The sequence below is a fragment of the Bison bison genome, unplaced genomic scaffold (genome assembly GCF_000754665.1).
Source record: "Bison bison bison isolate TAMUID 2011002044 unplaced genomic scaffold, Bison_UMD1.0 scf7180017864385, whole genome shotgun sequence".
Taxonomy (NCBI): domain Eukaryota; kingdom Metazoa; phylum Chordata; class Mammalia; order Artiodactyla; family Bovidae; genus Bison; species Bison bison.
The window spans coordinates 2,887,424-2,903,511 of record NW_011494957.1 but is presented as its reverse complement, the minus strand read 5'-3'; the positions used below and the strand labels follow the sequence as shown (position 1 = coordinate 2,903,511).

At 36.6% G+C, this 16,088-nt stretch overlaps 1 protein-coding gene across 1 annotated transcript in view; it reads left to right on the top strand.

Moving 5' to 3' along the window:
- Positions 1 to 16,088, top strand: part of NAF1 (nuclear assembly factor 1 ribonucleoprotein) — a 50,455-nt gene that overhangs the window by 25,935 nt on the left and 8,432 nt on the right. Inside the window, 3 exon segments of the mRNA XM_010858336.1 lie at positions 8,410 to 8,492; positions 12,536 to 12,696; positions 15,515 to 15,566. Of these exon segments, the coding sequence (XP_010856638.1) occupies positions 8,410 to 8,492; positions 12,536 to 12,696; positions 15,515 to 15,566 (296 nt within the window).

Here is a 16,088-nt window from a genome sequence, read left to right as displayed (position 1 = left end):
GGTCATAGAGGATCCTGCTGTGATGTATGTCAGAGAGTGTTTTGCCTGTGTTCTCCTCTAGGAGTTTTATACTTTCTAGTCTTAGGTTTAGATCTTTAATCCACTTTGAGTTTATTTTTGTGTATGGTGTTAGAAAGTGTTCTAGTTTCATTCTTTTACAAGTGGTTGACCAGTTTTCCCAGCACCACTTGTTAAAGAGATTGTCTTTAATCCATTGTATATTCTTGCCTCCTTTGGCAAAGATAAGGTGTCCATATGTGCGTGGATTTACCTCTGGGCTTTCTGTTTTGTTCCATTGATCTATATTTCTGTCTTTGTGCCAGTACTATACTGTTTTGATGACTGTGGCTTTGTAGTAGAGCCTGAAGTCAGGCAGATTGATTCCTCCAGTTCCATTCTTCTTTCTCAACATTGCTTTGGCTATTCTTGTATTTCCATACAAATTGTGAAATTATTTGTTCTAGCTCTGTGAAGAATACCGTTGGTAGCTTGATAGGGGTTGCATTGAATCTATAAATTGCTTTGGGTAGTATACTCATTTTCACTATATTGATTCTTCTAATCCATGAACATGGTATATTTCTCATCTGTTAGCATCCTCTTTGATTTCTTTCACCAGTGTTTTATAGTTTTCTATATATAGGTCTTTAGTTTCTTTAGGTAGATATATTCCTAAGTATTTTATTCTTTTCGTTGCAATGGTGAATGGAATTGTTTCCTTAATTTCACTTTCTGTTTTCTCATTATTAGTGTATAGGAATGCAAGGGATTTCTGTTCCCTTAATTTCTCTTTCTATTTTCTCATTATTAGTGTATTGGAATGCAAGGGATTTCTGTATGTTAATTTTATATCCTGCAACTTTACTATATTCATTGATTAGTTCTAGTAATTTTCTGGTGGATTCTTTAGGGTTTTCTATGTAGAGGATCATGTCATCTGCAAACAGTGAGAGTTTTACTTCTTCTTTTCCAATTTGGATTTTTTTATTTCTTTTTCTGTTCTGATTGCTGTGGCTAAAATTTCCAAAACTATGTTGAATAGTAATGGTGAAAGTGGGCACCCTTGTCTTGTTCCTGACTTTAGGGGAAATGCTTTCAGTTTTTCACCTTTGAGGATAATGTTTGCTGTGGGTTTGTCATATATAGCTTTTATTATGTTGAGGTATGTTCCTTCTATTCCTGCTTTCTGGAGAGTTTTTATCATAAATGGATATTGAATTTTGTCAAAGGCTTTCTCTGCATCTATTGAGATCATCATATGGTTTTTATTTTTCAGTTTGTTAATGTGGTATATTACATTGATTGATTTGCAAATATTGAAGAATCCTTGCATCCCTGGGATAAAGCCCACTTGGTCATGGTGTATGATCTTTTTAATGTGTTGTTGGATTCTGATTGCTAGAATTTTGTTAAGGATTTTTGCATCTATGTTCATCAGTGATATTGGCCTGTAGTTTTCTTTATTTGTGACATCTTTGTCAGGTTTTGGTACTAGGGTGATGGTGGCCTCTTAGAATGAGTTTGGAAGTTTACCTTCCTCTGCAGTTTTCTGGAAGAGTTTGAGTAGGCTAGGTGTTAGCTCTTCCCTAAATTTTTGGTAGAATTCAGCTGTGAAGCTGTCTGAACATGGGCTTTGTTCGCTGGAAGATTTCTGATTACAGTTTCAATTTCCGTGAAATTGTGATTTCAGTTGTGATTTCCGTGCTGTTAAGATTTTCTATTTCTTCCTGGTCCGGTTTTGGAAAGTTGTACTTTTCTAAGAATTAGTCCATTTCTTCCACATTGTTCAATTTATTAGCATATAATTGCTGATAGTAGTCTCTTATGATCCTTTGTATTTCTGTGTTGTCTGTTGTGATCTGTCCATTTTCATTTCTAATTTCCTTGATTTGATTTTTCTCTCTTTGTTTCTTGATGAGTCTGGCTAATGGTTTGTCAATTTTATTTATCCTTTCAAAGAACCAGCTTTTGGCTTTGTTGATTTTTGCTATGGTCTCTTTTGTTTCTTTTGCATTTATTTCTGCCCTAATTTTTAAGATTTCTTTCCTTCTACTAACCCAGGGGTTCTTCATTTCTTCCTTTTCTGGTTGCTTTAGGTGTAGAGTTAGGTTATTTATTTGACTTTTTTCTTGTTTCTTGAGGTATGCCTGTATTGCTATGAACTTTCCCCTTAGGACTGCTTTTACAGTGTCCCACGGGTTTTGGGATGTTGTATTTTCATATTCATTTGTTTCTATGCAAATTTTGATTTCTTTTTTTATTTCTTCTGTGATTTGTTGGTTATTCAGCAGCGTGTTGTTCAGCCTCCATATGTTGGAAATTTTAATAGTTTTTCTCATGTAATTGAGATCTAATCTTACTGCATTGTGGTCAGAAAAGATGCTTGGAATGATTTCAGTTTTTTTGAATTTACCAAGGCTAGGTTTATGGCCTAGGATGTGATCTATCCTGGAGAAGGTTCCGTGTGCGCTTGAGAAAAAGGTGAAATTCATTGTTTTGGGGTGAAATGTCCTATAGATATCAATTAGTCTAACTGGTCTATTGTATCATTTAAAGTTTGTGTTTCCTTGTTAATTTTCTGTTTAGTTGATCTATCCAGAGGTGTGAGTGGGGTATTAAAGTCTCCCACTATTATTGTGTTATTGTTAATTTCCCCTTCCATACTTGTTAGCATTTATTTGTCTTACATATTGCGGTGCTCCTATGTTGGGTGCATATGTATTTATGATTGTTGTATCTTCTTCTTGGATTGATCCTTTGATCATTATGTAGTGACCTTTTTGTCTCTTTTCACAGCCTTTCTTTTAAAGTCTATTTTATCTGATATGAGTATTGCTACTCCTGCTTTTTTTTTGGTCTCTATTTTCATTGAAAATCTTTTTCCAGCCCTTCACTTTCAGTCTGTATGTGTCCCGTGTTTTGAGGTGGGTCTCCTGTAGACAACATATATAGGGGTCTTGTTTTTGTATCCATTCAGCCAGTCTTTGTCTTTGGTTGGGGCATTCAACCCATTTACGTTTAAGGTAATAATTGATAAGTATGATCCCGTTGCCATTTACTTATTGTTTTGGGTTTGAGTTTATACACCCTTTTTGTGTTTCCTGTCTAGAGAATATCCTTTAGTATTTGTTGGAGAGCTGGTTTGGTGGTGCTGAATTCTCTCAGCTTTTGCTTGTCTGTAAAGCTTTTGATTTCTCCTTTATATTTGAATGAGATCCTTGCTGGGTACAGTAATCTGGACTGTAGATTTTTTTTTTTTCATCACTTTAAGTATGTTTTGCCATTCCCTCCTGGCTTGAAGAGTTTCTTTTTTTTTTTTATTTTATTTTTATACTTTACATAATTGTATTAGTTTTGCCAAATATCAAAATGAATTCGCCACAGGTATACATGTGTTTCTATTGAAAGATCAGCTGTTATCCTTATAGGAATTCCCTTGTGTGATATTTGTTGTTTTTCCCTTGCTGGTTTTAATATTTGTTCTTTGTGTTTGATCTTTGTTAATTTGATTAATATGTGTCTTGGGGTGTTTCGCCTTGGGTTTATCCTATTTGGGACTCTCTGGGAGTCTTGGACTTGGGTGATTATTTCCTTCCCCATTTTAGGGAAGTTTTCAACTATTATCTCCTCAAGTATTTTCTCATGGTCTTTCTATTTGTCTTCTTCTGGGACCCCTATGATTCGAATGTTGTAGTGTTTAATATTGTCCTGGAGAATTGTCCTCATTTCTTTTAATTCGTTTTTCTTTTTTCTTCTCTAATTCATTTATTTCTACCATTCTATCTTCTAATTCACTAATCCTATCTTCTGCCTCTGTTATTTTACTATTTGTTGCCTCCAGAGTGTTTTTGATCTCATTTATTGCATTATTCATTATATATTTTATTTCTTCTAGGTCCTTGTTAAACCTTTCTTGCGTCTTCTCAATCCTTGTCTCCAGGCTATTTATCTATGATTCCATTTTGATTTCAAGATTTTGGATCATTTTCACTATCATTATTTGGAATTCTTAATCAGGTAGATTCCCTATCTCTTCCTCTTTGGTTTGGTTTGGTGGGCATTTTTCCTGTTCCTTTACCTGCTGGATATTCCTCTGTCTCTTCGTCTTGTTTATATTGCTGAGTTTGTGGTGTCCTTTCTGTATTTTGGCAGTTTGTGGAGTTCTCTTTATTGTGGAGTTTCCTTGCTGTGTGTGGGTTTGTACAGGTGGCTCTTCAAGGTTTCTTGGTTAGGGAAGCTTGTGTCGGTGTTCTGGTGGGTGGAGCTGGATTTCCTCTCTCTGGAGTGCAATGAAGTTTCGAGTAATGAGTTATGAGATGTCTATGTTTTTGTAGTAACTTTGGGCAGCCTGTATATTGGAGCTCAGGGCTGTGTTCCTGAGTTGCTGGAGAATTTGCGTGGTATGTCTTGCTCTGGAACTTGTTGGCCCTTGGGTGGTGCTTGGTTTTGGTGTAGGTATGGAGGTGTTTGATGAGCTCCTGTCAATTAATGTTCCCTGGAGTCAGGAGTTCCCTGGAGTCAGGGTTTGGACTTAAGCCTCCTGCTTCCGGTTTTCAGTCTTATTTTTACAATAGTCTCAAAACTTCTCCTTCTATACAGTACCATTGATAAAACATCTAAGTTAAAGATGAACAGTTTCTCCACAGTGAGGAACACCCAGAAATGTTCACAGAGTTACATGGAGAAGAGAAGAGGGAGGAGGGAGTTAGAGGTGACCTGAACGAGGTGAGGTGGAATCAATAGAGGAGAGAGCAGGCTAGCCAGTAATCACTTCCTTATGTGCACTCCACAAGTGGACCACTCTGAGATGTTCACGGAGTTATACAGAGAATAGAGAAGGGAGGAAGGAGACAGAGGTGGCCAGGAGGATAAAAGGGGGGAATGAAAAGGAGAGAGACAGATCCAGCCAGAAATCAGTTCCCTAAGTGTTCTCCACCGTCTGGAACACAGAAATTCACAGAGTTGGGTAGATCAGAGAGGGGTTAGGCAGGACACACAGGCAACCTGGTGGAGAAAAAGGAGAGTCCAGAGGGGGAGAGAGCAGTCAAGCCAGTAATCTCGCTCCCATTTAAAAATGGGTACTGAAGATTGGGTTCTTAAAGTTACAAAATTGATAACGAATACCAAAAAGCAAATTAAAATCTACAGTAGAGTGTGAAATTTCAAAGATACAATGTTAAAGAAAAGAAGAAAAAGAGAACAAAAAAAAAACAGTCACAAAAATTATAAAGAAAATATAGGTACAAAATTGATAACAAATACCAAAAAACAAAAATTAAAAATCTAGAGTAGAGTTTGGGATTTCAAAAATACAATGTTAAAGAAAAGAGGAAAAAAATTTAATAAAAGAAAGAGAAAAAAAAAGTCACAAAAATTATTAAAAAATATAGGTACAAAATTGATAACAAATACCAAAAAGCAGAAATTAAAAATCTAGAGTATAGTGTGGTATTTCAGAAATACAATGTTAAAGAAAAGAAGAAAAAGAGAAAAAAAAAGTCACAAAATTATTTAAAAAAATATAGGTACAAAATTGATAACAAATACCAAAAAGCAAAAATTAAAAATCTAGAATAGAGTTCGGAATTTCAAAAATACAATGTTAAAGAAAAGAAGAAAAAAAATTAATAAAAGAAAAAAAAAACAAAGTCACAAAAATTATAAAAAATATATATATGAAGTTTGCTTTTAAAAAAATAGAGACTTTTTTTTTGTTGTTTTTTTTTGGGCAAAGTAATAGTAGGTTCAGTTCAGTCGCTTAGTCGTGTCCGACTCTTTGCGACCCCATGAATCGCAGCACACCAGGCCTCCCTGTCCATCATCAACTCCCGGACTTCACTCACACTGACGCCCATCGAGTCAGCGATGCCATCCAGCCATCTCATCCTCTCTCGTCCCCTTCTCCTCCTGGCCCCAATCCCTCCGAGCATCAGAGTCTTTTCCAATGAGTCAACTCTTCGCGTGAGGAGGCCAAAGTACTGGAGTTTCAGCTTTAGCATAAAAGTGAAAATTAAAGGAGTAATAGAGGACTTAAAATTTTTTTAAAAATTAAAAAAAAAAAAGAATGATTGTAAAAATAATAAAAATATATCTAGGACTTTCTCTGGTGGTGGTGTGGGTATTGTGGGGTCATTTCATTTTCGGCTAGTTCCTTGGTCCGGCTTATATTTCTCAAGATCTATAGGTCCCTTCGTATGTAGTCGGTACTAATGACAGGGTTTTAATCTGTTGCACCTGTTGCTTCCAAGGTGGTTCCCTCTGTTTTAGCTTCTGTTTGCTGGTTTCTTCAGTGTCTGATTTCTGCCCTGACACAAAGGGGGCGATGGTGAACACTTTTTTTTTTTTTTTAGGCTCACTTGTTCAGTCGCGCTGTGGGGAGGGAGGGACACTGCAAACAAATAACACTGGCGTGTGCTCGCAGTGCCTCAGCCACACTGGGCCTGCCCCCGCTCATGGCGCATGTACCCTCCCTGCCCACACTGCCCAGGCTCTAGGTTGCTCCTCTGGGAACCATCCAAGGCCGGCCCTGGGCTGCATGCACCTCCCAGGTCTAAGCCGCTCAGGTTCAGGCGCTTGGGTAGTCCTCAGAGGTGCAGACTCAGTTGAGCCTGCGTTTTGTGCCCTTCCCAGGTCCGAGCAGCTCAGGTAGGTGATGAGGTGTTTTGGCCAGCGCCTTCACTGCGACTTATCACCTTTCCCATCCCTGCCGCTCGGTTTTCTGGGTATACAACCAGCGCACCTTCTCAGACGGATGTTGACCGTTCAGAACCCCACGAAGTCTTAGTTAGCAAAGAAGCCTGCTTACAGTTTTGTAGATAATGTCTTTCTCGGGCTACAATTGCCCCCTTCCAGCTCTGGCTGCCTGTCACCGGAGGGGGATGGTCTGCAGCCGGCTGTCTCTGTTCAGTCCTTTGTTCTGTGCACGGGCCTGGCAGTGTCTTAGGTTAAGGCTGGCTTTTCGCGTGATAGTTATCCCACAGTCTGATTTGCTAGCCCAAGTTAGTTCGCTCAGATAGTGCTCCGGGCATTCAGGCCAGATCCTTACTTTAAGCGATGCAGCCTCCGTGACCAGCTCCCGCTTGCTAGTGGCAGATGCAGGTGTCTCTGCTGCTTCTCCGCTGGGGGAGTTACCGTTGGGCTTGTAATCTGTGGGTTTTAATTGTTTATTTATTTTTCCTCCCTGTTATGTTGCTGTCTGTGCTTCCAAATCTCTCAACAGACTCGGCAGTGAGAGTGTTTCCTGGTGTTTGGAAACTTCTCTTTTTAAGACTCCCTTGCCAGGACGGAGCTCCGTCCCTCCCTTTTGTCTCTTTTTTTGTCTTTTATATTTTTTCCTACCTCCTTTCGAAGACAGTGGGCTGCTTTTCTGGGTGTCTGATGTCCTCTGCCAGCATTCAGAAATTATTTTATGGAATTTACTTGGTTTTTAAATGTTCTTTTGATGAATTTGTGGGGGAGAAAGTGGTCTCCCCGTCCTATTCCTTCACCATCTTCTGAAGGGATTTTAATAATCAACTAATATTTCATATTCCAAGTGGAGATGGCATTATCTGTATGATGTGATGGAGTATTTTTGTTGTAGCTTTAATTTTCTAAGAATCTAGTGTGTATGTGTATCTGTGTGAATGTATATGTGTGTTTGTTTTCGTTTTGCTGTTGTATATTGTTAGTTTGACATTGTGGCACTTAACAAGAACAAGAGAATGTGCTAGACTGGGGGGATAAGCTTTTTGTCTTTTTATTTATTTTATTTATTTATTTTAATTGGAGGGTAATTACTTTACAATATTGTAGTGGTTTTTGCCATGCATGTACATGAATCAGCCATGGATGTACATGTGTCCCCTGTCCTGAATCCCCCTCCCGCCTCCCTCCCATCCCACCCCTCAGGGTCGTCCCAGTGCACCTAGGAGTCACATTACTGGGAACTCTATCTTTCTTTCTTCATCTGTTCAGAGGAAAATATTTTTGTGAATTCTTTAACTTTTTCATATATTGGTATGTAATCAGTACTTTTCAGAAAAGGATTTCTAGGGTGAGAAACCTAAAACAGGAGTTATGTGACTAAATGTGATTATTATTTTTTGGATAAAAATTGCTTGAGAAAATGTACACAGCTTGACTTTGTTGACTTTTGACTAATGGGTAATTCCAGCTTTCTGTGAGATTTTGTACTTTAATCTTTTTTCCGAGAATTTTAGCTTTCATATAAAAGAAAATAATGTAGAATATATTTCCTTATGCTACTTGTTTATCCAGGAGGAATGGTTGGTTACCAAGGTATATTATCCCACCTTAAATTTCATTTTAAATTATGTGGAGATTAAAGCCTTCTTTAAAGATTCTGATTTGAATTCTGCATTATCTTCTGATTAAATCTTGAAATAATCTATTTTGTTTCATTTTCAGTAATAATTGAATCTATGACTAACGTACCTCCAGTTAATGAGGAGACTGTAATTTTTAAAACTGATCGACAGGCAGCAGGAAAGGTTTGTAAAACAATACTCAATTCCTACTAATTACCCTGTTTCTTTGTTGATTGGATTTTCTGACTTTAGTATCTTAAGTTTATTAGTTAAGTATGTGAGCAATTTAGAGCTCTCAAATTTTAGTACATTCCTGATTTTCTTCAGTAATTTGTGTCTGTCTGTAAATTGGTTTAATTTGTTGTTGTTTTTGTATAGAATTATTTCCTGACATTTGTCAGGTTCTTTGCCAGGCAGTGGGTCTGTATTTTGAATAAGACACAGTTCTTCCAGGTACTCAGTTGGGTGCAGGAGACTTTCCAATGCATAATAGTTCATAAACCTTTTTGCTTTTTGTGGCCCTTTGAATAGTAGCTCTTGAAACTTTTTAGACTTTGACTTCCTCACTTGGAAGCTGAGAGTGGAATCTTTTCAAGTGGAAAAAGTTTTAGGTGACACCAGTAAAGTGTCACTGTAAGCACTTTCTGGAGAATTGTGAATATGTACTTTAGTACTGTTATAAGATTAGGTCCCTTTTAACATCCTTACATGCAGGGAACAACCCTGCATGATGGATGGCTGCATTTTACCCAATAGATATATAATTCTGAGTGGTCATCGGAGGACAGAAAATCTTCCAAGATGAAGAATATAAATATCAACCAAGTATTCTCTTTCTGGCAGCAGGGGCAGAGTTTTATTCACCTCGGGATATTCCACTGTGTATAGTTAGAGTCCTTTGTGGATTATATGGGCTAAGTAAATAAGTACTGAGTTGATAACAGACAATTAAGAAACCAGATGTTGTCTCTGGAGAAAACTTATTGGGCTTTACTTTTTCCTAGATAAGTGACAGTTGACATCTTTTTTATTTTAAGAAATAGAATTAATTCGTGTTTAATCTGAAAAAAAGCATTTATTTTGAATTATATTATTAGAGCAACTCACATAATTTTCCCTTTTCTGTGCCTTTTCCTGCTGTTCCATTCTGACAAATTAGAAAGGGATTTGGCTTTTATGAGGGCCATGCCACCCTGCACTGCCTACTTTTTAGGTTGACAGACTAATTTACCAAAATAAATGAGTCTCTTAGAACTGCAAAGCAATCAGTGACAGAATTAATTGGAGTCCAGAGCTAATGCTTTTTGGCAATTTTTGAAAAAGTTTGTGAAGAGAAGAAAGACTTTAATACCTGAAGGGTGGTGTTGACTTTTCTCTTTCAAATACCTAGGCTTAATACTTTTGTTTCAAGTATGGGTCTCAGTACTTTTGGTTCAGAGGAAGAAGTACTGAAATACAGAATAAACCCTATTTACTGCTGGTACCTTTGTAAGGGCCTAGAGAGAGTCTAGGGGCTTAGCCTGGGAAGCTGTTGAGAGAGAGGAATGGAGGTGAGTGGAGATGGCTGGGGAGGGGAGCTCTTGAGCACAGGGATGCTGCTGTACCTCTTGGGGAGACCAGGGAGAAGAGGCTAGGGAAACGTACTTCCTGCTTTTCTGACTGAATTAAAACTGATTATTTCCATGATTCCTTTTATTTATGACATTCTTCCTTTTCCCTCTCCTTTTCAGTAACAGTAATAATCAGCTACAGTGTCAGATATCTTCGGTATCTTTTTAAATTCACTGAAACTGTAAGGAAATAGAATTATCCTGATTTATTCAGAAATCACAATAGCTAAAAAGGAGCAAAGTGCAATTTATAACGCAGGTGGTCTGATTTTTTTTTGCCCCCGTCCCATCTCCTTCCTTGTTTCCCACTGATTTAAAGGAGGGCAACTTCAGATTTGAAATTCTGCCTTTTGCACTTTAATCCTAGAAACGATTAGTTCCTGTTGATAATTAATGAATGAATTCCATTTTTAATGTTGAATTCTTATATTAGGGAATTTTTAAAACATTAACAACTTATGCCACCTATAAGTTGGATTTCTTGATCATTGTCTCTACCTTTAGTTTTGAATATTTGTTCGAGTGTTTGTTGTTTTTATTGTTTTTTTGTTTTACTTTTTAACAAATGAGGACTTTTCAGTCAATCAGCAACTGAGGATGTAATAAAATAGGTACTTTTAATGCAGTTGATTTAAATTATTATTTGGAATGTTATTTAATAATTTGCATCAAGAGTTTTAGTAGTAATCATACTTTTGGCTTTGATAGTTCCATCCCTTATGAACTAGTTTTAAGGAATTCTGAAGTACAGAGATTTACAGATAAAGGTGTTCATTATGGCGTTATTTCTGAACAAATTGGGAGCTTGTCTCAATATTCTACAATATAAGATAGGTTAAATTCTGCTAGATCTATAAAGGAGTGTTAAATAGCCACAGAAATTATATATTATGAAAAATATATTTAACATGAAAAAAACTAAAACTTTAGGCTTTAAAAGGGAGCAGTAGATCAGTGGAACAGGATAGAAAGCCGGAAAATAAGCTCATGCACTTATGATCAATTAATTTACAATGAAAGAGGCAAGAATAGGCAATGAAGAAAAGACAGTCTCTTTAGTAGGTGGAAAATCTGGACAGCTATATGTAAAGATTGAAATTAGAACATTCTCTAATACCATGTTGCTAAAGTCGGAATGGATTGAAGACCTAAATACAAGACAGGATATGATCAAACTTTTAAAGGAAAACATGGGCAGAACCCTTTTTGACATAAATCACAGCAGTGTTTTTTTTAGCTCTGTCTCCTAGAGTAATGGAAGGAAAGACAAAAATAAACAAACAGGACCTGATCAAACTTAAAAGCTTTTACACATTAAAGAAAACCATAGACAAAACAAAAAGCCTGTAGACTGGAAGAAAATATTTGCAATTTATGCTACCAATGGGATTAATTTCCAAAATACACAAATAGCTCATACAGGTCAATATCAAACAACCCAATCAAAAATGAGCAGAAGACCTAAATAGACATTTTTCTAAAGACATACAGATGGCTAAGAGGCACATGAAAAGATACTCAATATCTCTAATTATTGGAGAAATTCAGGTCAACATATACACAATGGAATATTACTCAGCTATTAAAAAGAAAGCATTTGAATCAGTTTTAATGAGGTAGATGAAACTGGAGCCTATTATACAGAGTGAAGTAAGTCAGAAAGACACCAATATAGTATATTAACGCATATATGTGGGATTTAGAAAGATGGGAATGATGACCCTATATACGAGACAACAAAAGAGATACAGATGTAAAGAACAGACTGTTGGACTCTGTGGGAGAAGGCGAGGGTGGGATGATTTGAGAGAATAGCATTGAAACATATATATTATCATAAGTGAAACAGATCGCCAGCCCAGGTTCAATGTGTGAGACAGGGTGCTCAGGGCTGGTGCACTGGGATGACACTGAGGGATGGGATAGGGAGGGAGATGGAAGGGGGGTTCAGGATGGGGAACACATGTACACCCATGGCTGATTCATGTGACCGTACGGCAAAAACCTCCACAATATTGTGAAATAAGAAGCCTCCAATTAAAAAAAAAAATCAAAACAAAAAAACTATAGTGAAGTATTACCTCATACCAGTCAGAATGGCCATCACTAGAAAGTCTGTAGATAATAAACCCTGGTGAGGGTGTGGAGTAAAAGGAACTCTCTTTCACTGTTGGTGGGAATGTAAATTGGTGCAGCCACTATGGACGGTGGTATGGAGGTTCCTTATAAATCTGTAGAGTTAGTGTATGATCCGGCAGTCTTATTTCTGAGTGTATATCCAGAGAAAACTATAATTTGGAAAGGTACATGTATGCCAGAGTTCATAGCAGCACTATTTCCAGTGGCCAACACGTGGAAGCCACGTACATGTCCATTGATAGATGACTGGAATCTGAAAAATCACACACATGCAGTATTGTTTCTGTTTTATGTTTTGTTTTTTTGGTCAAGAGGCTTGTGGGATCTTAATTTCCCAAGCAGGGATTCAACCTGCACCCTCTATATTGGAAAGTGAAGGCTTAACCACTGGACTGCCAGGGAAGTCCCAATAGTATGAACTTTTGAAGTCCTTGTTTTACTGTCGAAGGAGAACTTTATGTTTCTTCTCTTTTATAGATATTTGAGATATTTGGACCTGTTGCACATCCATTTTATGTATTACGGTTTAATTCTTCAGAGCATATTGAAAATAAAGGTATTAAAATAAAGGACACTATGTATTTTGCTCCATCAATGAAAGACTTCACCCAGTATATATTCACAGAGAAGCTTAAACAGTAAGTACTTTATTGGCATGTTACTTCGTTGCTTATCTGGTGTTTGTGTTTTAGGAGTAATTCTTAGTGATGTAGTTTCTTGCAGTTAGGCTGATATCTGTGTTCCCAAGAGCTCATTTGTCTTCCTGGTAACATCTCTGAAAGCTACAGTTGTTATCAGGTTTTACAAGGTAGAGATCATTTGTATTTTTTGACCAAAATGACGGATCAACTGGTAAGAGCACATTTGGGCCATATACATTTTCTGAATTTTAATTCATTATCTTTTCCATTATATACTTTTGTGCATATATGTGCTACAACTTTTCCATCGTAAAGAAAGATTTCTTTGGATTGCATCCATAAGCTTCATTATTTAATGCAACTTTATAATTCTTAAAAAAAGAAAATGAGTAAATTTTAGGTTGCTTATAAATTGTGAATTTATAGAAGAACATATTTGTGTGTTATGTATCAAGCTGCAATTAACAGAGTTGACTTAACAAGCAAACCAGCGATCTCCATTCTGTCTGTAAATGTGCTGTATGATATCCTGTGGTATGTATCTGGTGATATTTCTTGTTTCCACTGATGAGCTATATATTTGTCAGGTATAAATTTGTTGCCAGATGTTAGCTGTAGAGCTATTTTTATCAGATTTGTTATTATAATTACATAATTAATTTTTGCACAAGCCAGTGGCATATGAATTAAAGTAGAATAACTTTTTCTGTAAATATAAATTGAATGCTTTGGAAGGATGTAATAAATATGAACCAATAAAATGTTGCCCATTTAGGAGTGGAGAAAAATACAGCAAAGGATTGGGGAAGAGATCTTAAATCTGAAAAGATTTTGTACTCAGTTTGACACAAAAGTCCCTTTGAACTCTAACTGTGTTTCAGTTGGAAACTTGAAATACAGGTGAAGCATTAGGAGTGTTGTTTTTGCAGAAGATATCGTGAGTAGTAACTTCGGTGCTTGTCAAACCATGATACCAGTCCCATCTGGGAGAAGGCCTCTTTACCACTTACATATTAAATCCAGTCTGAGTTTTAATATTTGGAAATCTCTGAAATGAGATGAATATTTTGTTCCTGATAATTTGTTAAACTCATGTTTAAGAAAACACAGAAGTACCTACAGGAACTTAAGTTGTTCTTCAGGCTATGTAAGGTTAATTTTTCTAAATAACCATTAACATGAAAGGTGAATTAAATATAGCAAAGTTATAAAAATTTTAATATGCTTTAAAATCATGCCTTAAATAGCATTTCGTTCTGTTTGAATATTAAGTTGTTGCTTTGGATATTCCATATATTAGCTTTAAAGGGGTAAACTATTTTAGCTTAAAATAGATAGGATGAAGAGATTTTTCTGAAGGTGTTTTTAGATAGATTTAGAAGCAGTCTTTGTTCTGATTTGCAAGAACAAGATTTTTTGTCTTTTTTTGCAAAGAAAGAATAAGAAACTAAAGAATCTGGAAATTGAGCCCACTCGGCAGAAGCCCCCCCTGATGAAGTCCATTCTGTTCTAGACTGCATTTTTTCTGTTGGTCAAGGGAACTCCTTTCCTTTGAGGTGGAGAAGTTGAACTTATCTCCAGCTTGCCTGCCTTTAGTTGGGTTAATTTAATCTTAGCTTCCCATGAACTTACTCTTGTTAAAGGTGCTGTTGGAAATCTTGCTTGTTCTTTTGTTTAGTAGTTTTTGATTTTCTGTGGTAATGCCCCAGTTGGGGAACTTTTCCCATTTCTGCCTTTAGAAGATTTCATTCTTAGGTCACTTCAGGCCGTGAGATGGTATCCATGCAAAAAGGAGCCCTGGAGCTATGTTAAATGCATGGGTAGAAGATAATAATTAAAAATGGAAAAAGTCATTGATAAGGCTTTATGTATAACAACAGACTTCCAAATTAAAACAGTAGAGTAGACTCAGAAAAAAAGATTTCATGTTGTGTGAGCTCACTGACATCTGTAAATTGATTTTAATGGATTAATGGATTAATTAATTCCTAGGAGTTTCATTTATTTTTGAGATTTGGTGTCAAGCAATGAGGACAACATCTACTCCTAATACTTTGTAATATTTTAATGTAATTGAATAACACATACTGTCAAACTGTGAAATCAGGATCAAACAGATACAATTAAAAATGAGCTGTCAGAAATTATAATAGATCTACATGCTTTTGTTGGTCATAGAGTATAAAACTTTTCACCAAGAAGAGTTAGTGTCCTATCGGATCTTCACAGCTCCTCCTCCCCAAACTCTAGATGCCTTTGTCTCACCCTCTGCTCTGAGAGTCACTCTTGGAACAAGCCTTGCTTACTCATGGAGGATCACTGATAATTCTCAGGTGAATTGAGGAAGAAGCATTTCATGTTGTGATCTCTGTTGTTGAACCTGTAAAGTCTTACATAAGGAAATACCTCATATTCCCTTTTCGTGTCCTTGGCACCTGAACATCTGATGGTGGTCTTGGATAGGTATTTACTGAAGGAGGTTTATGAGCTGAGCTCAGGTATTACGAAAGTATCAGTCAGAGTCAGAGCACCTGGAGCTGCTAAAGAATTGCAGAACCACTTTGCCCTGCACAGCGTGGTGTCGACTTCTCATTCTGATTCTCCACTCCTAATATATATGTGTGCTTTTCCCACATTTTCTTAAATAAAGAACAGAGAAATGAACCTTTATTCTTTTCTCTTATTGTCTTATATATTGCAAATTAAGATTGAGCTTAGGTCTTTTGCTTTTTTATTTTCCATGCTATTAGGTTATAAGCACTTAACAGAATCTTAATAAGTACTTTGACCCTTTGACCTTTGTTTGTTCCCCTAGGGATAGGGGATCAGATGCATCATGGAAGAATGATCAAGAACCACCACCAGAGGTAAGTGTCTTTTCACACAGTATTTGAGAAAGGAAGACAGGACTCAGTCTTATACATCCCTCATTCCTGACCTGAAGGATGTCCTCGAAACTGCTCACTAGTCACACTGCCTTCTGCCAGCCCGCGTGCTCTCCCCTCCCTCTGACGCCTTTTATACCTCACAATTAGAGATTGTGGTCATTTGAGAAAAAATATTTTCAATCACATTTTAATTATTATCAGATTATCATTTTCCTTATAGTGTCCTGTTTTTATCAATTTTGTTGATACCTGGTAAAGGCAAAATTATCATTTAAAATATTTTTTTTTAGTTTAGTATATTCACCACATGGGACATGAAGATGTTTATTGATGGTACTTTTAATAAGCTACTTTTCTTTTGGAGGTAGAAAATAATTACAGTCTACCTACTTCTCCATTTTTTACAGGATACTCACCTTCCTAAAAAGAGTGTTCTTTTTCTTGTCAGCAATAATATTTTACATTTCAAAGTAGCTTGATATATATGGTCTTTATTAAAAC